Source organism: Eptatretus burgeri, chromosome 14 (genome assembly GCF_056783735.1).
Source record: "Eptatretus burgeri isolate ZD-2024b chromosome 14, Ebu_testis_v1, whole genome shotgun sequence".
In the NCBI taxonomy this organism is placed as follows: Eukaryota; Metazoa; Chordata; class Myxini; order Myxiniformes; family Myxinidae; genus Eptatretus; species Eptatretus burgeri.
In genome coordinates this window covers 48322994-48346931 of record NC_140974.1, presented here as the reverse complement: position 1 = coordinate 48346931, position 23938 = coordinate 48322994, and the positions used below count along the sequence as shown (strand labels likewise).

At 44.6% G+C, this 23938-nt stretch overlaps 1 protein-coding gene across 2 annotated transcripts in view; it reads right to left on the bottom strand.

The window, feature by feature from the left end:
• ASS1 (argininosuccinate synthase 1) overlaps window positions 1–23938 on the bottom strand; it is a 193131-nt gene that overhangs the window by 129888 nt on the left and 39305 nt on the right. For both annotated transcript variants that reach the window (XM_085854743.1, XM_085854744.1), the window contains exons 4-5: window positions 9244–9300; window positions 1142–1216 (exon numbers count right to left, since the gene is read on the bottom strand). In XM_085854743.1, the coding sequence (XP_085710869.1) occupies window positions 1142–1216; window positions 9244–9300 (132 nt within the window). The remainder of the gene's footprint in view (window positions 1–1141; window positions 1217–9243; window positions 9301–23938) is intronic.

Genomic DNA, 23938 nt, shown 5'->3' with positions numbered 1-23938 from the left:
TGATTTTAGAAGTTTGACCTTTTGACCTCAAAAATAGTTGGTTTCCAAATTCCATGCTGCACTATGCAATTACTGCTTAATTTTCAGATTAATCAGATGAAAATTGATGTTTTTTTTTCAGATGAAATTTGATGATTTTAGAAGTTTGACCTTGAGTTGACCTTTGACGTTTTGACCTCAAAAATAGCTCGTGTCCCAATTCAGTGATGGACTATGGAAATCTTGTCCAACTTTCAAATTAACAGGATTTAAATTGACGATTTTGCAATTGAAAATTGATGATTTTAGAAGTTTGACCTTGAGTTGACCTTTGACCATTTGATCCCAAATATAGTTGGTTTCCCAATTCAGGAATGCACTTTGAAATTGCTATTTAACTTACAAGTCAATCGGATAAAAATTGACGGTTTTTTCAGATAAAAATTGATGATTTGAGAAATTTGACCTCGAGTTGACCCTTGACCTTTTGACCTCAAAAATAGTTGGTTTCCCAATTCAGTGACGCAATGTGCAACTCTTTTTCAAAATTCAAGTTAATCGGATGAGAAATGACGATTTTAGAAATTTGACCTCAAGATGACTTTTGCCCTTTGACCTCAAAATGAATCGGCTTCTCAGTTGAGACTGCCTCTACAATTTGGTGAAGTTTCGTGAAGATTGGTTTAAATTTGTGACCTGCAGGTGAAAGACAGACAAACAGACAGAATAACAAAATCAACTGACCAATCAACTTGAAAAATGTTCGATTTTGCAAGTAACAAACAAACAGACAGACAGAGGGGTGAGAACATAACCTCCTTCACCTTCGGTGGCAGAGGTAATAGCAGTTAAAAAATTAAAATTAAAAAATGTATCCCAAAAAGGGTGCTTGTCACATTCAGTGATACTGATTGTGTAGTCATCGGAAATATTTATAATGCAACCCAAGTGATGCCACGACCAAAAGTTAGAAGTAGTGGAAAAAACAAAATATCTTTACCAATTTCCCGAGAGAGAATCCTTTTCTCTTGAGATAACATTCGAGATAAGAGCACTGTTGTACCAATGCTGTGACCTATCACCGGGTATCAGTGCTCCGGCAATGGCTCTGTCGCCCTCTGGAGACAAAATTCTGGATTAGCAGTATATCGTAAGCACCAACCTTGGCATACTCAAACAGGCCTTGGCGTCCTTTGAAGCGGTTGTAAAATTCTGGCATCTTCCAAGGAGCAATAATCTGAAAACAAACAATAAACTGAGATTCAACAATGCACAAAGGGGAGAGAATGCAACAACAAACTATAAAAAGAGAAACCAGAGATTGCAGATCCTCACCAGGACTTGTTTTGTGTGGCAAATAAATTGAAGGATGTACTAAATGAAAGGTCGTTGATTGCAAATGAAAGGTCGAGATGGTCTCGTAAATGTGTAAAGGCAAAGGTCTGAAATGGTCTTATAAAGGTCTTAAAATGGTCTGTAGGTCAAAGGGGTCTACAGGGTAGAACAGAGTCTAAAGGGGGTCTTGAAGTCTTGGAGTTCTAAAGGGTCCAAATGGTCTTAGCGGTTTTGAAGGGTCTTCTGGTTATAAAGGCTCTCAAATGTTTTAAGGGTATTATGGACTTTAGGGGTCTTCAGGTTCTTTTAGTTTTTAAGGGATTAATGTAATTAATACACATCCTCACGTTCTGTATGGGCAAACAGACAAGCAGACAGACAAACAAACGGACTCAAATACAATACCCTCTCCTTTGGCGAGGATAACTAGAATGAGCAATCAAAGATTGCAGACCTTCACCAGGACTTCCCTTGTGTGGTTTTATAGTACATATTTTATATACGTACTCGCATGCTAATTCTACCGTATGTACTTTTTAGATGTACTCACATTCTAATTGCACATACTTTATGGAGTACTGTACTGGTTGAAAAATATATAACATGTACCACTAGGTGGCGTTTATGGCCTACGTTAGCACATCCTGTGCAAACAAACAAACGGACCCAAATGCAATGCCCTCCCCTCTGACGAGGGCAATGAGAACGGCACTCATTCGAGCGCATACCTCTGCGAGGCTGAACTGTTTACATTTTGTATACCTGCATCACACACCCAACCTGTCCACCAAGCTTCGTCTAAATCTGTCCATAACATTTTGAGATATCCCACTCAAACACAGACAAACAAACAAATTAAAAAAGAACCAATGTCACCCACAGGGTGACCCGTATCTTGCCAAAAGGTGACCACGTGTAACTTCTTTAAGGTCACACTGAGGTGAACAGAGCTGCTATCCACCAGGAGCGACTCCTTGAGGAATATCTGCTTACGAGAGATTCTGATGAGAATCGTTCTACAGAGTAACCATGAAAAATATGCGTTTGCCTCATAACGTCACCAAATGACGTCATAATGTCTCAAGCTTGACATATCTAGAAAGCACTCATCGAGGTGTTCAATTTGAGGTACCACACGATATGGTTCCTAAAACTTGAAAATTTGACCTTGGGGTCAAATATGTTTGACCTGAGGCGCTAACCATGAAGGTCAAGGCCAATCGCCACCAAAAATTAATCAGCTGAGCGCCAGACCATGAACTATATTCCCATGAAGTTTGAAGACGATCCGATCAAAATTACTCAAAAAATAAGGGTTTCGTCGACTCCCCTGATTTGCGCCAAAGTGACCTTGACCTTCAAAATTTTGTGCACTGAAAGGGACCTCAATAGGCCTCTGATATGCGAAGTTACAAAAATTTCCGATGATAACTGTGCTCTGCAGAATTTTTTATACGTGATTACAGACAAAAAAAAAAAAAATAATAAAAAAAAAAAACATACAAGCTGACTAACATATCTTGCAAAACTTCGTTTTGGCAAGATAACAAGAAAGACATCGTGCAGAGCATGATGCATGTGAAATCCCTCAAATAAATTTGACCATAGCAATAATTGGTGGTTGAGTTCAGTGACTTGATATGCAAATCCTCTTCAAATTTAAAGTCAATCGGATGAAAATTGAGGATTATATAAATTCCACCGAAGCTGTTGATTGCCTATGTTGACCTTTTGAAACCTCAAAATCAAGAGGCTTCTTGCTTGTGACCAACTCTACCATTTGGTGAAGTTTCATGAAGATCGGTTTTAAATTGTGACCTGTAGGCGATTGACATTGGTGGTTAAGCCCCATTAAGTAAACACAGATGGACAGACGGACACACAGACAGACAGACCAACCAATATACTTACTTGTGAATCTTCGATTTTGATTTCGCAAGTAACAAACAAACAAAAAAGATGTTGTGCATTGCACGATACTTGTGTAATCCAAACAAACAACAGTTGCCATGGAAACAGGAATTTGGGAATTTGGAAAATTTGACCTATCAAGTGTTTCACATGATGGAATGTTGTGCACAACAAATTTGGTTGATAAGTTTTCTAATCGCGGCCTAATAGGAGATCTGCATGCTTTGGATGGCATTCACCTTGACCTTTGACTAATTTTGACCAGATTTTATACACATATACTGCACCTATGCCTGGTGTTGGCTAAATGGTTAAAGTGGCAGGCTTGGGATCCAAAGGTCCTGAGTTCAAATCCCACTCACATGTTGAATTAATACGAGGTGGGGTGGACTCAGCCTGTGATCCTTCTGAGGTTGGCAAAATGAGTACCAGCTTGCTCTGATGATTGAGCCATTTGAGTATCCTGTGTCGGAGTGGTGGCCTGTTCAGGATTGTGCCCAATAGCCCAGGAGACTCCTTTGGCAGCACCAATGCTCTGTACAGAGTATGGTCCCAATGGATGGATGGATATTACACCTACATACAAATAAGCTGTGTACGTTTAAATCTGATATCTTGAAAAATTCCTGAGGTTTGGCAGTAATAAAATTACAAAAATATCCCATTTCATTTTCTTGGGGGTGAAAATATTATGGACACCATTTTCTCGTTGCCACGTGGGAATTTTTCTATTCCATGTGGGACTTTTCCCTATGCCACTAACGAAGATAAATGAGAACCTGAAAAAAAAAAGAGAGAGAGAAATTTTATCAATTAATCATATTTTATGCAGTGGTTCAGTAGAGGTAAGCAGTGGTTCATTGAGGAGCCTTTTGATTTTGACTCGTGATCATCAAAGGTTATTGCAGAAGGCCCTCAGACAGAAGGTCTAATATGGTCTGTAGTGTCTTTTGGGACTAAGGATTCTCATGGGGTCGAGAAGGTGTTTGGGTTCTAAAGGGTCTTACGGGTCATAAAGGGACCGAAGGGTTAAAGGGTCTTTGAGTTATTAAGGGTCTTAGGGGTCTGTAGGGGTCTTAGGGTGATAAAAAAAATCTACATGGTCTGAAGGGTCTTAAAGAGCTATGACATGGAAGAGCTATGACACAGAACAGACTCGTGGAAGAGCAATGACACAGAACAAATCATGGCACAACATAACAAAGGGAACAGCAGGAGAAATGGAAAACACCAAAAGTAGATGGAGACGGTCAAACAAGGGATGCAGGTAATGATGAGAGGTAAGGGAGAATGCAAAAGGTGGACAATATGGATACATCATTAAAATTTTGGGAGGGTTGGGGGTGGATTAACAGGTGTAGAAAAGATCATGATTTGGATGGGGGGTGACTTGAGATGGTGGTGAACAAGTATTATGAAGACCTGAAGGGAATAATGAGATTGAAGAGAGTATATAAGGTGGTTCCACAGGCGGGAAAGAAGAAAAATAAATGAGTGGAGAAAAGCAGTTGTTCGGGATTGAGGCAGTTTAATTTGGAGGGAGTTACTGGTGAACTGCGTGCATCCTGAAGATATGTGGGGGCATAAAGCACGGAGAGGGCAGAGTGTGCAAGTCCAGAAATGATGCAGAAGAAAACAGATAAGCCAACGACCTGTCAGTGATTGCACAGTGATTGGCTCATCGACTCAGCCTCATCTTGAGAGATTCCAATGACCTTGAGAGCCTTTATTTCCATGGCGTCAAGCTGAGCAAGATGTGAGGCAGGGGAGCCAGCCCAAAGGGGAGAGCAGCACTCCATCAAGCTGCAGATGAATCGTTTGTAGGTGGATCGGAGCTCAGGTGTGCCAAGGAAGGGCTTTACATGACGGACAACGCCCAGGTGACATCTGTCTTTGGGGGCAATTTTGAAATGTGGCTTGCCAAAGACAGATTATGGCCGATTGTGAGATCCAAGAGTTTGAGGGATTGAACCTCTTCGAGAGGATTGTAGAGAAAGTGGATGGAAGGATTTGTGGTACAGTCCTTTTGGGGAGAGAGAGTGAGTGCATGGGATTTCAAAATATTGAAAGACATATTCCAAGCATTTGACCAGTTTGTGATGTTATGAAACTCTGAGGAGAGGGAAGAGGCTGCTGCCTGTCTATCAGAAGGATGAGAGATGTCACGGCAGAGAGTGGAGTCATCAACGGAGATAGAGTATTTTACAGAGTCAGTGAGATCATTGATGAAGATTAGGATAAGATGAGGCCAAGAACACTTCCTTGGGATAATCCAGCATTGACAAGGAGAGGTGATGAAAGGGTTCCGTTGAGAGCCACACATTGGTTACGAGAGTGGAGCAAGTCAGTAATCCAAGAATGGAGTTGGCTTTGGATTCCAAAGGCAGACAGTTTGGAGAGCAATGCAGGATGCCAGACTGTATCAAAATCTTGAGATATGTCCAGAGGGACATCCCTGATCTTGAGGGCCTCCATCCATTGTTGGGAGAGTAGAAACAGCATGTCCAAGGTAGGGTAACCAGGTCTGAATCCGAATTGATGATCTGAGATGAGGCTGTTGGAGAAAAGGAATGATTTTATGCTAACTGTGATGATGGATTCCATGACCTTGCTGATGATTGGAAGTAAGCTAATTGGGTTGTAGCGAAGACGATCCATCTTTGCACATTTTGATGCAATACGGTGATGTTGGCTGATTTCCAAGCAATTGGAAGATAACTTATGGTAAATGACAGGGTGAAAAGGAAAGCGCAGAGAGAGGAAGTGCAAGAGCAGCAGAGTATGTTTTTATGACATGTGAACCGATGCTGTACAGACCAGTTACAGAGTCAGAGTTGAGGGTTGAAAGAATCTTACCACCTTCTCAAATGCTTACATTCAGGAGCAGCCAGGTCTGACCGGGAAAGGTGGGTATAGAGAAAGAGGGGTTAGGGGCACATTATTTTGAAGCAAACACCGAATTGAGGCATTCTGCCATCTCACCAGTGGAGTCAGCTGTGGTGCCATTTGAAGTGAGTGAAGGGATGGAGGGGTATCATACACTGGAGACAGACTTGACAAGGTGCCACTAGGTTTTGGCAGAGGGAGACAAGTTCTAAAGTTCATTCTTGAGATTGGACAGATGTTGTTTTCTGGCTCTTCTGAGAGGAAACACACAATTGTTGTGGGTTTTGTGGAATGATGTGAGGTTGCCTTCAGTAGGATTTTCCTTCCAGGAGAATGTTTATTGTTTTAAAGCAACTGCCTCACAACAGGATTCAGAGTACCAATAGCAGGAGCATGGGTAAGATAACTGAAGATGAGATGGGACGAATACTTACATAAGAGAAAGCAGGTTTTTGTGGATGAATTCCCAGGCTGAATTAACATCAGCAGTGGTGGATATAGTAAACCAGTCCTAAAGTGTGATAGCCAATTGTTGTCCCTGCCAGTTTGCTTGAGTAAACTGCCAGACACACCAACACAGTGGATGTTCTCTGAGAATGGCCAGAGAGATGTTGACCATCACAAGCACATGATCAGATGAGCTGATTGGGGGCATAGGACGAGCAGGAGACATTTACGGGATTGTTATTAATCACCAAGTCCAGGAGAGAGAATTTGTCATCAGGAGAAATCCAGGTTGGAGTCAGTCAGTCCCTAACAGATTGAGTCAGTCCCACAGAGTCACAGAAGTCCTTTATTGAAGTGCCTTGGCTGGTGAGAGTGGTACCAACACACAGCAATGAGCATGGTGACAATTTAAATCACCACATATGAGGAAGGGAGTGTTGGGATCCATCCATTGGGACGATACACTGTGCAGAGCGTTGCTGCTGCCTAAGCAGTCTCCTTGACTATGAGACACAATAATGGATGGATCGCCACTCCAACACAGTACACCAGCAGTCCAGCATGCTGGCACTCATTTTGCCAACATCAGAAGGATGACAGGCAGAGTCAACCCCACCTAGTATTAACTCAACAGCCAAGAGGGATTTGAACTCAGGATCCTAGGATCCCAAGCGCACCACCCTAACCATTAAGCCAACACCAGGCATATAGTGTAGTAGATAGTAGAAAAATCGTGCAAATTATGATACAAGCATCAAATTTGGCATTTCTGTTCTGCAGGGCTTTCTGATCAAATCTGCCCAATTGGCCATTTGAAAATCCAAATTTTGAAAAAAATAAAAATAAAAATAAAAAAAACTTCAAAAAAATATGAAGTCTCAGCTGGCTGAAATTCTTGAAGCACAAGTGAACATCCCAGACAGAGAACCAAGGGGAGATGCAGTCATCATTGATGGCTCAGCACTTACCAATGCCCTACCTCTACACACTTCAAAGAAGACATCATCCCAAAGGTGGAATCCTATGGTGCCAGGTACGAGAGGGTGGACGTAGTGTTTGATGTGTAGAAGAAGTCAAGTCTGAAGTCCGAGGCAAGGTCGAAAAGGGGGCAAGGAATCAGAACAAGAGTGACAGGAACCAGTAAGACCCCAAGTAACTGGAGAAGCTTTCTTCGAGTTGATAGCAACAAGACTGAGCTGTTTCACTTCCTTGCGGAAAAGATGTGTGAAGTACAGATAACAAGCACAGTCATTGTCACAAAAGGAGAAGATGCCATTAGCAACACAAGGAAGTCACTGGATGCTGTTTCTCCATGTTGTCATGAAGAAGATGACACTCGAATATTTGTTACACGCCAGAGATGCAACGACGGATGGTAGCAAGTCCATTATCATTAAGGCTAATGACACGGACGTACTAGTCATAGCAATATCTGTACTGCCATCCTTACGGGAACTAGGTCTTCAGAACATGTGGATTGCCTTTGGCCAAGGAGCCAAGGCACGATGGATTCCAGTCCATGAGGTAGTTTCTGCAATAGGGCCTGAGAAAGCTAGAGGGATCCCATAGTTCCATGCGTTCACTGGATGTGACGTCGTGTCTGCCTTTCGTGGTAAAGGGAAGAAAACTGCATGGCAGACTTGGAACATCTTTGATGATGTTTCTGAAACATTCACCAATCTCAGCCAGCATCCAACATTGATGCGTGATCTTGACGTTTTTGTAGTTTTTTTTCAAATTTTTCTAAATTTGGATTTTCAAATGGCCAATCAGGCAGATTTGATTAGAATCCCCTGGAGAACAAATGTGCCAAATTTGATGCTTGTATCATCATTTGCACGATTCCTCTCAAAAATTGCTGTTATCTGCCCCACTAATAGAGTTGGGATGAGTGGATAAAAGTTGTTCAATGTTGTCTAAGTGGGAGAGTGAGATGGAGATCGAGTCATCTGTTTGGAGGACCGTACCACACACACACACACACACACACACACACACACACACACACACACACACACACACACACACACACACACACACACACACAAAGGATGCAGTGGAGAGCAAGTAACAGCCAAATTTACTCCTCGGGGTTGAAAGGTGGAAGATCAGGACAAGGATTGTGAGAAATGTAGTTATTGATGTAAACTGCAACTCCACCACCAGGGCGGGGTTCAGGCCTATGAAATCCAAGGAGACAATCGCTGGGGAGAAACGCTAAAGAGTCAGGGACACCCTGTGGTTGGAAGAATTCTGTTTAACAGTTGATGTCCAGTTTATCTGCAGCAGCCTGGATGGAAAGTTATGCCAGGTTGGAGTGGTGACCTCAGATGTTTGAGATGCACACAATTAAGGATAAGGGAGATGTTGGGAGGGTGCAGGATACAGAGGGGGTGTTGTGGGGGTGGGGGAAGGGTTGAGTGGGTGGGATGAGGTGGGATGCAGAAAAGGGGTACATGAAGCTTTGAAGGGTGTGGTGATGGGGAAGTGGAAAGAGGACACATGAAGTGGAGGAATGCTGATTCCAAATTCCCAAATTGGACAAACAGAGATAAAGATCATATGATTATAGGTAGGAATGTTTGATGAAGGCACCATAAAAGGTGGTGCTGTAGGTGTGGGAGAATCACTGAACCAATAATTATTTAAGCACTTGCTTACTTGCAACTAAATCTGATTTCTTACCTTAGCTTCAGGAAACAGTGCATAGTAAGTGAGTTCAAAACGGACTTGATCATTTCCCTGTAAACAACACAATAAATGAAGCAGTCAAGTGGTACTTACAAAACTCATGACATCAGCTCAGACATTGGTGTTATCTTGAACCAATTAAGCTGGACCAATCTCGACTGGAGGTAAACTATTGAGGAATATGGCAAACAGCAAAATAATCAATAACAACGAATCAATAACAAACAATTGCAAAACGAGTATCGTTTTCAAAAATTGAGTAAGCAGGTTCAGACTGAACATTTTTAATGAGACATAATGTAATGATTATGTCAAAGGACAATGGAGAAAAGATTGCATTCAAAAGTTCCCTCCACTTGTCAAATTATTTGAAGCAAGCAAGATTTTCACAAATAAATGTTAATTTTAGAAACAGTTTGCGAAAAATTCTGGTTTATGAGATGAAGGGTTAAAATGAGTGGCAATAGTGATTCTTTGGAGTCCTTCCTTGAAATTTTGAGAATTTTCAACGATTTTGCCGACAACACAATGAGTACCATGTGGTGAATGATAGTTACCAAAGAGTTTATGTTTTTCTGCGTTTCAAATAAACAGCTTCTGTGTTGAAATTCACTCGGCTAGGTCATATTTCTCTTTGGATCGTGTAATTGCAGCTGGATCCTCTTAGTGTTCCTGGGTTGACCTTTTTTTGATAGAAAGCATTGTTTGATGGTCAATTGCACAAAGATGATGCTATTCTCCTGACCTGTTGTTTGAAGGATTATGTAATCGATTGAAGAAACTATATATATATATATATATATATATATATATATATATATATATATATATATATATATATATATATATATATATATATATATATATATATATATATATATATATATATTGTGACGAATTCTGGCCCGTCCGGCGTGCGATCGGCCGCTTGACTCAAATGGTGGCCACCTCGCCCACCGGAACGGACAATTCAGTCGTGACCCTCCGGGAACCACCGCCACAAACCAGTCAGGGGTGGGGGTTTAAGCCCACCACCACCCAGTCCGCAGTCCACCCGCGCGGTATAGGGTAAATCGCCGAAAGTCGATATACCTCTGGTACTCGCACGGGTAATCTGCCGAGGGATGGGAGCACGCCACAGGTTGACTCCGGACACGAACCGCTTAAGCGGTTCGTTCCGTATTACAGGGATAAACGAGCGGAGTTATCGTCGGCCTTGACGGTTCCGATTAATTACCGAGTGTTGAAACCCAGTACCAATCCCTTACGTGATGCAAGATGGAGATTCAATTAAAGGAAAAGACGAAGCAAAACGGGGAACAATCGGACAAGCACATTTATTCACGGAAGGCACGTATATTACAATAAAACAAAGGAACAAAAGCAATACACGTATACGTTTATGTAAAGAAAAACAGAAGCAAAGAACCAACCCAGATCTACAACCGAATATGACTTACACGGCAACACTTAACCGTTCTACTTTTGCAGACTGGCGCCACACACACACGTTCAAACAAAACCCAAAAGAAATGGAAGTCGCGACTTCCCTGAGCGCGTCGAGTCCTTGGCGACCGTAACTCCGAGTCCCTCCGGCGTGGTCCACTGGCTCGTGCCGCGCGCCTGCACGTGTCGTCCGCTCGACAGCTCGGACGAACGAACAGAAACTCCGACCAGGAACGATCAGCACGACTCTCCACAATTCCCCTTCAAGGACTAGGGAACAGGAAAGGGAACGACGTTCTCGTCGACTTTCACGCCCACGCCTTTTGTCAATCGCTTGAACGAACCAAGAGCCTCCAGCCTCCAACTCTCCACACCCACACCTTTTGTCGGGGCCGGCTCCGCCCCTTTACCCCGCCCCATTTCTGTCTCCACCTCCCTTCTGGAATCTTCCCAAAAAGGGGCGTGGCCTCGCGTTCCCCCCTCCCCGCACCGTGCGGGGGGCGAGGAAAGTCAGTCTTGGCTCGGGGCCAGGGAATTATTCCCCCAAAATCAGGCCCCCAGCTTTTTTCACTTTTGACCTCCAGCTCAAATTGCCCCTCCCCCATGCCAAAGCGCGGGAAAAGCAGAAGGGAAAATCCCACAGGCGTTGTTGGTTTTTGTACTTGCACGCGCCGTACCACGAGGGAAGAAAGACTCAGGCGGGAGATGCCCATTCGCACCCCGGCCGCCGCTGCCACTCCGCCCCTCCCATCCGTCCCACGGAGATCGTGATCGCACAGTGCTCGTTGAATGACAAGTGGCGAAGATGTGGTAGCGTAGTTGTGGAAGGTGGCGTCGTGTAGTGAATGGCGTGATCGTTGAGATGTTGGTTGTGGCGATGTTCGTTGTTGTTCTTGCACCAAATTAACAATAGCCAAAGAAAAACGGCTAACTGAAGAATCGCAGCCCGAATGGATCACATATATTCCCTCTAAACAACGGGTTTGGGCTAACTACACATGAACTTACCGATATATCTCACCTGAGGACCCTTTATGGTGTATTGCGATTTCCACAACTGCAAGAATATATATATATATATATATATATATATATATATATATATATATATATATATATATATATATATATATATATATATTCTTGCGGGCTGGGGACCAGTGGCGAGAACGACCGTGAGGTGGGGGAAGTTACATCGCCTCCCACCAGACTCCCGGAATTGTAGGCCGTCGCTCACGGATAATTCCGTGAGGCGGTGGGTTGCTTAACCGACCGTGGATGCCAATACCTCTACCGCATAGTCTAGGGTCTTTTAATCTCGAACCAATTTACCTAATTAACCATGCGGTGTCGTCTACCGGGGAACCACGCCCTCGGTACGTCTTGCCCGAACCGGATCACTCTTCCAACTACCAACTACCTTTCCGGTTCCGATGCAGCCGAGCGGAAATACCAAGAACGTACCGGCGAGGATAAACAGATTAACAGGGATAAAGACCCGGATAAACTCGGATCTGAACCATGCTGGACTAATGAAGGAAAAGACAAAAACGAACTGGGAACATTTCTAATAATGGTTTATTTACAAACAACTTACAAAAGGACTCAGAGCAGACATATCGCAGAATATACAGGCAAGATTTACAATGATCAAACACTTAAACAGTTCTACTTAAAGATGGCGCCACACACTCAGATGAAAATAAACACAGGTGTATTGCAAAGGACCCCCGCAGCCAGAGAGGGAGGTGAGCTGAGGTCGCAGTTCTTTTGGGGTTCCTGCACGTTGGAGGGAAGGCATGCTCCATGGTGCGGCAACAGTCAGTGGTCGTGCAGCTCGACCCACAGCCACACGCGTGGAGACCGTGTCCGCAAAGGAGCCCGGGTGTAGCAGAGCGGAGTCCGAGACGGGGATCAGGGCCACCGAGAGGACCCACGAGAGACCCGGTCAAGATCGGGCGCCCTCGAACCAGCTCAACAGTCGCCACCGAGGCGAAATGCGGGCAGACCCTCCGCGTCATGACCCTCCTTCTTTCTTTGGCATCCCGCGACTTCAACCGTCTTGTTCCAACCACTGTCTCGCTCCAATGCTGTTTTTCTCCAACCTCAGACTCCAGCTAACACGGCCGACCCACACAGAATTCTCTCTCTACCCTCTCAGGATGGTGCCGTAATTTATCTCCCAGCCAAGGACTCTACACTGAGGATTGCTTCATAATTTTTAGATCTCTCTCAGCGGGGAGGGGCCTTGGTGAAGCCGACGCCACTGTCCGGCCTGATTGGACAGGGCCTCTATGGGTCCGCCCTTTCTGGGCTGGGTTTCGGCCATGCTGGGAGAAACCCGTCCCCCCCCCCTCCACGCGTGTCTGGACTTATCAAGAAGAAGTCACAACACAAAGATTTTGCCCCGGCCAACGGGCCTTCGGATACAGCAGGTGGACAGTGGATCATGATGGGGGATGGGATATAAAGATTTATTACCCTAACTAAAAAAACATCGCAACGCACCCCTTTAATTTCCCACTAAACACGAGGGAATCTGTCTACACATATACTTAACGGCATAACTAACTTTGGGTCAGCTGTATGTTTGAATGCATACGGTTCCTAGAACCGTAACTACATATATATATATATATATATATATATATATATATATATATATATATATATATATATATATATATATATATATATATATATATATGTGTGTTTTGCAAGAAGACGAGAGATGTTTGAGCGGTGTGCGCTTAAAATGTTGCAAATGGTCTGTTGCAATTGTAGTTTGTGTCGAATGGGTCAAAATGGTCGGATTTCTCAAGCGTGTAAATAGGGTCCAAGAAGGTCCAAGTGGTGTAAAGCCCTAAATGGTCAAGTGTCCAAGATATCATCTGTCTGAAGGGTGTAAGTGATCTTAAGGTTCTTACGGGTCTTCGGAGTCAAAATTGTATAAAAGGGTCTGAGGGGTCCTTTATGTCTATAAGGGTTTTAATGGTCTTAAGGTTTTCGGGGTCTTAAAGGGTCTTTAGGTTCTTGAAGGGTCTTGGGGGGTATTCTGAGTCTAAAGGGTCTTCAGGGTCTTCGAGTTCTTTTGGGGTCTTGGGGATCTTGGAGATCTTGGAGATCTTAAAAGATCGAAGGGATCTCAACAGTCTAAAGTCCTGTTCTTCATTGCACAGACCACGAGCCACTGGTGGCCCTGAACAGGTCAAGTCAGGTATGGGAGCATGCGCCAGAGCAGCGCGTCACTGCGTCCATTTTCTGCCGGTACTCCAGGGACCTCCGTCTGACCATCCCCCAGGCAGATGCCTGGCTCATCCCCATTTCCTTGAGATGCCGATCAATCTGCTGCAACCACGAGGCACGTGGTCGGTCCATTGGTCTCCTCCACTCAGGACACTCCCTCGTTGAGAGAATCTGGTGAGCAGGATCAGCATCAGGAAAACGAGCCACATGTCCATGCAGCCGCAGCTGACGCTCACGGACTATGCAGGTAGCAAATCTCATTTGAGTCTCTCTCAGCAACCGCTCGTTGGATAGTCCGACCAGCGATAGCCAAGGATTCTCCAAAAAGACCTGGTACCAAAGGAATTACGTCTCTATCTCAGATCCTTGGTCAGAGTCCAAGTCTCACATCCATAGAGCAAGAATGGAAGCACCAAGGACCTGAAGACTTGGACTTTCTTCAACCTGCACGGGTGCCGGCAGCACCACACCCCATTATCCAGTGAATCCAAGACTCCCAAGGCCCGACCCAGACGTCAATTGACCTCTGACTCACAGCCAGCAGAGACATGAATATCACTGCCAAGGTAAGTGAATCTCTCCACAACCTCAACATCCTCAACACAAACAGGCACAGACAGTACAGCAGCATCCAAGATGTCATTGAAAGCCTGGATCTTAGTTTTGACACATGAAACCCGTAATCCCAGTGGCTCAGACTCCTCATTCAGCACCTCGAGGGGCCCCAAAAGGATATCTAAAGTCTCCGCACAGATGACTGCATCATATGTGACATCAAGCTCAGAGATCTTGACATTCCCAAACCATGCACCGCAGCTTGATCTCTCCGCCATCCTCCCGAGAATCCAGTACATACAAGTGCAGAAAAGTGTGGGGTCAGTACACACCCCTGACAAACTCCAGTAACAACTGTAAATAAGTCAGAGATGGTACCACCACATCTCACAGCACTCTAAGTACCAGAGTAGAGTTCAGACATCAGATCGATCAGTTTGGTGGCAGTCCACGAAGACCAAGAATCCTCCAGAGGGCATCCCGATTCAGTGAATCAAATGCTTTACAGAGATCAACATAAGCCGCAAGCAGCCCCTGCCGAAACTCTCGACTGCATTCGGTGAGGACCCGAAGAGCAAGGATACGGTCAATCGTTGACCTCTTTGGTGGAAAGCCTGACTGCCCTGGATGCTGGAGCTCAAAGAGATGGTGGCAAACCCTGTCAGGAATTATCCGAGCAAAGACCTTGCCCGGCACTGAGAGCAGCGTCACCCATTGGTAGTTGTTGCAGTCTTGGCGACCACCCTTCCCTTTCCAGAGAGGGAAAACAAGGCCCCTTTCCAGTCAGTTGGGATGATGCCTGTGTTCCAGGCAGAACACAGAACAACGTGGAATGACACGAGTGCAGCATTTACACCAGCCTTGAGAAGTTCAGCATGGATGCCACAGATCCCTGGAGCTTTACCCATTTCAACCGGTTCACCACAACCTGTGTTACCACAAGTGAAGGTGGACCACAGTTGATTGGAGGATCAGCAACAGTTATTGAAACACCCCTGACGTGCAACTCGACAGCTGGTGGATCAGCCTGGTACAACCGCTCAAAGTAACCGGCCCAGCGAGCCTTCACTTCGGACTCCACTCTCAAGAGCCTACCACCCTGTGCTCTCACTGCATTACACCGAGGGATGGGCTTGGATGAATGCAATGTGAGAATTCCCTTGTAAGCGGGACGAGAATCAACTGTCCACAGGTGATGCTCCACCCCCTCACAGATTTCTCGCACATAGGCATACTTGTCCACCCCCAGCGCACGTACAGTTTTACGCCTCAGCTCCCTGAAAAGCTCAGCTCTGCCATTCAGCCTGGCCCTGTGACTCTGGTCAATGGTATCCAGTGTCCCTTGAGAGACAAAATTCTTCTTTTCCCTACGGTGAGTTACAAGACATCCACCGGCAACATCAAGGATGGTGGTCTTGAAGGCAATCCACAACTTTTCAGACACAACCAAATCTCCACTCAGCTTGTTCGCAAACTCCTCAGCTTCCCTCTCGTTTTGAGCTTGCCAACATACAGCCTAGGCTGGGATGGTACCATTATCCTGGATTTAAGGTGCAACTTAATAGTTGCTACAACAAGCCAGTATTGAGGAGAGGTCAGTACTACATGAGGTCAGTATTGAGGAACTGAGCACTTCGGTAGACCCTGCAGTTGTGGATCATCCTCCAGCGACCATCAACGAGGACGTGGTCAATCTCCTTTGCCACACCGCCAGCGTTGGAATACCAAGTCCAGCGATGAGCTTGTGGCGCTGAAACCATGAACCGGCCACTCTAAGTCCATGACTTCTTGCAAAGTCAAGGAACTTAGTGCTATTCAGGTTCACAGTTCCTGACCCATGGGGACCAACACACGTCTCATAACCATCCCTATCAGTTCCAGTCGATGCAATGAAATCCCCAAAGACTGGAAGTGTATCTCGTCTGGGGCACTGATCAACCACAGAATCGAGCGTGGCATATAATGCATCCTTCACGGTGAGATTACTCGCCTCAGTCGGAGCATAAACAGAGACCAAGGAGATGACACCCAAGGAGTGACGAATCCTTAATCTCATAATACGCTCGTTGACCAGTGTTACCTCAATTATATTATCATTGGAGTCAGCTTATTGGACACAGCTACAGCAACTCTTTGGGCATGGTAACCATCAGAGCGACTAGACCAATAGTAGGTGCAACCACCCGCCATGATCTCGCCGCAATCTGGTCTCCAAACCTCAGAGAGCGCTGTAATACCGATGTCCAAACGCTTGAGCTCAGATGATAACAGAAACAGGTGATCATCCTCTCTGAGGGAGAAGACATTCCAGGCACCCACCCAAAGGGACCGCCTCAGGTTAACCCAAGCAGACCGCCGTCTGATGGACGACACCTCAGCACCACTCCGACACTCTCCCACACTCTGACCCAGGGATGGTACCCGTGGTTTCCCTCCTTTCACCAAAGATTGGGGGTCCCGAAGGCTTTGCCCCAATCCCGTCATTTGGTGAGCTGCCCTGCGAAGGGAAGCTGCACAGGAGGTACTCCCACGGAGTGGGTTTTCAGATTTCTTTGCGTTTTTGTGTTTTGCGGAATGAAGGGTTTTACGGTGGCCGGAGTGCAAATCCTGCCACCAACCTCCTAATAAAAAGTAACCCAACTGCAGGAGGACGTCCGCAGATACAGTTGGGCACTAGATATGGATGGCCGTTGGCTCACAAGGAGCTCCTCCGCCCTTTGACAGGTTTTGTTTTTAATCCTGCTGGGTGTCCATCTCCAAACACCCTCCTCACTAAAAAACCTGGTGGGGGAGACGGTTTAGTCGCTGACAACTCAACCATGGAACAGGTTAGTACAGGTTGACATGATACCTGCAGCAAGTCACAGATCTAATCTGGCGTGACCTGACATAAGCCCCAAACATGCAGCCGATAATACACAAATGTGAAAAAACCCCATCCTAATTCACCATAAATATTATCAAATTGACCCAATGGTTTCAAATGAGTGCTCCAATGCGAAGTGTAAAAGTAACATCACTACATCAGTCAATGGCAGTGTAGAAACAATTATGCTTGCAGCTCAGTAACCACAATAAACGAAAAATAAACAAGAAAAAGAACAATCAGAGATTGCAGACCCTTGCCAGGACTTGTTTTGTGTGGTATATTTTGTGTGGCGTTTGTGCACTGGTGTGTTACGTCATTAATAAGAGACAAAATTGGAACTGCCACTGAACGACTGGCAGTGACGACCGGGTACCATGACGTCCTGCTTTGATTGGACACCTGACCCTCAGCCCTGAACCTGACCCATGACATTTTTCATTATTAGGGTACCCATTATTTTATTTTTTTTCCGCTGGCAATTAGCGGGCATTTTCGCTTTAAAAATCATTTTCTCTGGAACGGTAAGTCCGATCGACAGGAAATTTTCACCGTCGTATGTATCTTTTTTGATAGCATATTTAATTGATAATTATGACCCCATAGGTCACGTGGCACGGGCGCCATCTTTAAAAAAACCCGATAAACTTTGGACCTCTGTATCTCTTAAACCGTGAAATGGAATTGTTTTTTGCTTCATACATTTTAATAAACTCCCCATGGGGAACACGGGTAATTTTTCGTGACGTCATCGGTGAAGCGTTATGCCGGTGAAAATTCGTCAAGTAGAACGCTGCATTGGAAAAATCTAATATTTCTTGCACGTCATCTCCACAACAAATCACCGAAGAAAAAATTATTATGACGTCATAGGTGACTTGGTTCGGCAGCCATCTTGTTTTGAAAAAAAAATAATTAAAAACATCTTCTCCAGAACGGCTGAACAGATTGAGGTGAAACTTTACACCCACATTCCACATGACATTCGTTTACAAGTTTGTTAATTTCTTATTGATAGGTCACATGGTTTGGTGGCCATCTTGAATTTACCCTAAAACCTTCCAACATCTTCTTCTTCAGAACGGCTGGTCTGTGTTCCTGGGTTGAACCTTCAAACACCGGGTACCCAGACGTCCGCCTTTGATACAACATGAGACTGAAATGAAAATTGCAGTTTCCCTTTAATAGGATAAGTGGTGACAGAGAAAACACGATTTAATAGTGATACAAATACAGCCCTGCTTCGAGACAGTGTGGGACTGACGAGTTACGATCTGGGTAGCACAGTGTTCAATCTAATTATTATGTATGCAGTTAGACCTTTTTCCTGGGAACATCGTCGATTTCAATTGAATTGCTATTTGTGTACCCTCAAACGCATGCAGGTGCAGCCTTCTGGAAAAAAAACCCGAAAAAGTTCTCAGATTCAAATAATTAAATAATTCTGACTGCCAAACCGTGCGGCTGATCGGGTTGAAATTTTAAGCCTATGTTGCACATGTTGGCTCGATTATAATTGTGAAGTTTTGCATATATTGATTCATCAGTTCCAGAGTAAATATTACTTAATATTTTTCCTTCAATCCAACATTGCTGCCAAATCATGAGGTCGATCAAGTTGAAATTTCATGTCCTCATTCCACATGCCTGCTGCATCATAACTGTGAAGTTACATATTTATTGATTGAGCAGTTACAGAGTAAACATTAATTAATATTTTTCTTTCAATCCAATATGGCAGCCAAACGATATGTCGTACATCAAAAGGGGTGGGGGGGGGACTTTTTGTTCGTCATGGAGAGGCAGTCATACATGTGGAGTTTTGCTGTTTCAGAGAAGACTTTTAAAATTATTAAGTTTCAATCCAATATGGCTACCGTACCATGTGACCTTTTACAACATAAATTTAAATTCTCCCTCTAATGGGGTAGTGGATCAGGCTTGTTAAGTTCCGTGTTGATCAGACAAGGTGCGTTTTTCTCTCCAATATGGAGTCCAAAGCATGTGACTTGTGACATCATAATTTTTACCATTATATGCAAACATTGTTGTGTATTTGTTGCCTTGTTGCCAAGTTTCACTTCGATAGGATATGTGGTTCCAGAGAAAACATTATTTAATATAATTCTTGACTCCAACATGGTTGCCAAACCATGAGACCTATGAATTAGAAATTAACAAACTTATATTGACTGCTCGTGTGCAATAAGTATGTGAAGTTTCCCCTTGATCTGACCAGCCATTCTGGAGAAGATGTTTGAAGGTTTTAGGGTAAATTCAATATGGCTGCCAAACCACGTGACCTATCAATTATAAATTAACAAACTTGTGAAAGGATGTCTTGGGGAAAGTGTGTGTGAAATTTTGCCTCAATCTGTCCAGCCGTTCTGGAGAATAAGATGTAAAAAATTTATTAGTTTTCAATCCAAGATGGCTGATGATCCATGTGACCTATGACCTCATAAATTTAAATTCTCCCTCCAATCCTGTACTGGAATCGGTTTGTGAAGTTTCGTGTTAATCGGATAAGGTGCGTTTTTCTATCCAAGATGGCCGCCAAACCATGAGATTTGTGATGTCATAATTTTTACTATGTATGCAGACATGATGGAAGATGATGGTTGCAAATTTTCGCTTCAATATGTTATGTGATTACAAAGAAAACATTATTTAATATTTTTCTTGAATCCAACATGGCTGCCAAACCATGTAACCTATCAATTAGAAATTAACAAACTTATATTCACTACTCGTGAGCAATACGTATGTAAAGTTTCCCCTTGATCTGACGAGCCGTTCTGGAGAAGATGTTTGAAGGTTTGAGGGTAAATTCAAGATGGCTGCCAAACCATGTGACCTATCAATAAGAAATTAACAAACTTGAAAAAGGACGTCATGGGGAATGTGTGTGTAAAGTTTCGCCTCAATCTGTCCAGCCGTTCTGGAGAAGAAGATTAAAAAAAAATCAAAACAAGATGGCTGCCGAACCAAGTCACCTATGACATCATAATATTTTTTTTTTCTACGGTGAATTGTTGTGTAGATGAGGCTCAAGAAATTTAAAATTTTTCCGATGCAGCGTTCTGCTTGACGAAGTTTCACCAGGATACTGCTTCACTGATGATGTCACAAAAAATCACCCGTCTTCCCATTGGGAGTTTATTAAAATGTATGAAGTGAGAAAAATTTCCATTGCACGGTTTCAGATATACAGAGGTCCAAAGTTTATCGTTTTTTTCAAGAGGGCGCCCGTACCACGTGACCTATGACGTCACAATTATCAATTGAGTATGCTATCAAAAATATACATACTACGGTGAAAATTTTGTGTCGATCGGACTTAGCGTTCCTGAGAAAATGATTTTTAAAGCGAAAGAACCCGCAAATTGCCGGCGGAAGAAAAATAAGAAATAAACAGAAGAAAAACAATAGGTTACCCAGTCCATTTGACTGGGCACCCTAATAAGAAATAAACAGAAGAAAACAATAGGTTACCCAGTCCACTTGACTGGGTACCCTAATAATAATTAAAAGAAAAAAGGGGGGAAGTCTAAATTTTGTTGTTGCAAACTAAGGAAGTGGGTATGGACAAAGACAGGCAAAGGTGATAGTTTGGGGGGGGGGGACAGTAGGGTCGGTCCGAGCCCGTTTCTGGACCGGCCGGCACCACCGCACTCCCTCCACAGAACCTCATGGACCAGACCAGAGGCCGGCCAGCTTCATATGCCGGCCTGTTGTGCTGTATTTGCTGGTCCACATTTGCCAAGCCTTGCATTGCCTTGCCTCACTTGCCTGCCTTTGCCTTGACCCCATGCCTGCTTGCCCTTGTTTGCATTGCCCCCATGTCACCATAAAACCATGTGTGCCATGACCATCTCCAGTGTTTTGCAAGGACTGCCCTGCAGGCAGTCACACCATGGGGACTGCAATTGAGCAGCCCATGCATCCATTCTTTTTTTTTATTCTGCACCAATGACTTTTTCCTTCCACAGATCACAGGTCCTGGGCCATGGTTAGTGTAAATAGTTAAAAATGTAAATAAGTTTTGCAACCCACCTGTTGTTTGTGTTCGCGCCGGCAATTTATTTAAGTTGTCCAAGTGAGTCTGATAGTTTAGTTACGCAGCGCACTAGGTTATTTAGTTTTAGGACATGTATACAAATGTCGCACTCAGGGATCCATAGGTAAAACGTACTCGGGAAAGAACCGACACCTGCATGGTACACGAAAATTCACGACTCGGGACGTGTCTGTAAAAAGGGAAGGGGGTAGTGTTACGAATCTGGCAGCCATTTGCACACAAACAGACAGCAGTCCCCGCAGTTCAGTTATGTCGATAACTATGTGTTATAGTTAGGGTCCCATCCCCTATGTCAAACAGGAATTACATGTGTGTGCTGTGAAGTTTCTTTAGAGTTAGTTTTTTTTACAACAAACCCCCTTCACCTCTCCGCATCATTGACTCCATTGCCCACATGTTTTTGGCTGAAGGTGCGGGCGGAGCCTCCATTCGCTTCAGATCAAGGCTCCGCTCCGAGGAAGGGCATGGAGCATTTCCTCCAGCCAATGGGTGAAGGGCGAGCAGGGCCGTGGCGCCCCAACCATGAGGGAGGCCACTGATCGCCCGACAACCCCTTGTCCAATCAGGAGGCGAGTGGGAGGGGAAGAAATCCCTCGGACCTGGCAAGAAGAGGAGAGTGGTTGTCAGGACCAGTGTACTGGAGTCATCATGGCCGATTGCTGCTGGTCTGGCGCGGAGGCTTGGTCTCGGTCGTGGTCTGCGGTCCTTTGCGGTGGCTCATCATGGTGGTGGAAGTCGGGGGCCCATGGACTTCGGGTCGTGGGTTCGAGACCCACAGTGGTGGGTTGGAGTCCGGTGTGACCACATGAGGCAGAGAGGTACCCGACAAGGCCCTGGTCCCCAGCTCACCTTTCCCTCCTGGGCTGAGGGACCGAATAAAGACCCTACGGGGTCCATTTCTTTTGGGTGTGTGTGTGTGTGTGTGTGTGTGTGTGTGTGTGTGTGTGTGTGTGTGTGTGTGTGTGTGTGTGTGTGTGTGTGTGTGTGTGGCGCCGTCTTGCAAGTAGAAACTGTTTAAGTGCCTTGTACATTGTAAATTGCCTGCGTATTCATGATAACTCTGCTCTGTGTCTCCCTTCCTGATTATCTATCTATAATTCCAGCAATCTCTGTGTGTCTGTCTGTCTGTCTGTCTGCCTGTCTGTCTGTGACTGCCGTTTCTCGACGACCGCCGGTCCGATCTCATTGAAACTTGCCAGGAATATTTCCGGGGGCCAGCGGATGTGCCTTTTCGAGGTTTGATATCGATCGGACGAGCGGTTCCCAAGTTACGGCCATTTATCTGTCGACCAATGACAATACACGGTGCTATGACATCACGAATGACGTCAGAATTAATGTTTATTTATTTATTCTTTTTTTTTTTTTTGCACGATCGACGGTCCAATCTGATTGAAACTTGCCAGGAATATTGCCGGGGCCCCGTGGATGTGCTTTTCAAGGTTTGATATTAATCGGACGAGCAGTCCCAAGTTACGGCCATTTATTTGTCGACCAATGACAGGACACGGTGCTATGACATCACGAATGACATCACAATTAATGTTTATTTATTTATTTATTTATTTTTATTTCTTTTGCACGATTGAAACTTGCCAGGAATATTGCTGGGGACCCACGGATGTGCCTTTTCGAGGTGAGAGAGAGAGAGAGAGAGAGAGAGAGAGAGAGAGAGAGAGAGAGAGAGAGAGAGAGAGAGAGAGAGAGAGAGAGAGAGAGAGAGAGAGAGAGAGAGAGAGAGAGAGAGAGAGAGAGAGAGAGAGAGAGAGAGGCTGCACAGACTGGCACTCACCTACGGGCACACACCTACAGGCCCATACTAGTCTATCTATAATTCCAGCAATCTCTGTGTGTATGTCTGTCTGTCTGTTTGTCTGTCTGTCTACGACCGCCGTTTCCCGACGACCGCCAGTCCGATGTGATTGAAACTTGCCAGGAATATTGGCGGGGCCCCGCGGATGTGCCTTTTCAAGGTTTGATGTCAATCGGACGAGCGGTTCCCAAGTTACGGCCATTAATCTGTCGACCAATGATAGGACACGGTGCTATGACATCACGAATGACGTCACAATCAATGTTTATTTATTTATTGTGGTTTTTTTGCATGATTGACGTCACAATTATTCTTCTTCTTCGTTTGGTATGACGTCACAATCGACGCTGGGGAGCTTTGTATGTGCCTTTTCAAGGTTTGATATCGTTATTCATCCATTTCAGCTGTTTCCCAAGTGTTTCCCAAGGTTTGAAAGCTGTTTTTTCCCAAAGTTCGAATTAATGGCTCAAATTATTAATTAATCCAAAGGTTTGAATTTTCCCAAGGGAAACAGCCGTTTCCCAAGGGTTGAAAGCTGTTTTTTTTTTCCCAAGGGAAGCAGCTGTTTGAATTTTTTATGTTTTTTTGCATGTACGGCCACACACGAACGGGCACACACATACAGGTCTGTGTGTCTGTGTGTCTGTCTGTGGCCGCTATTTCTCGACAACCACTGGTCCGA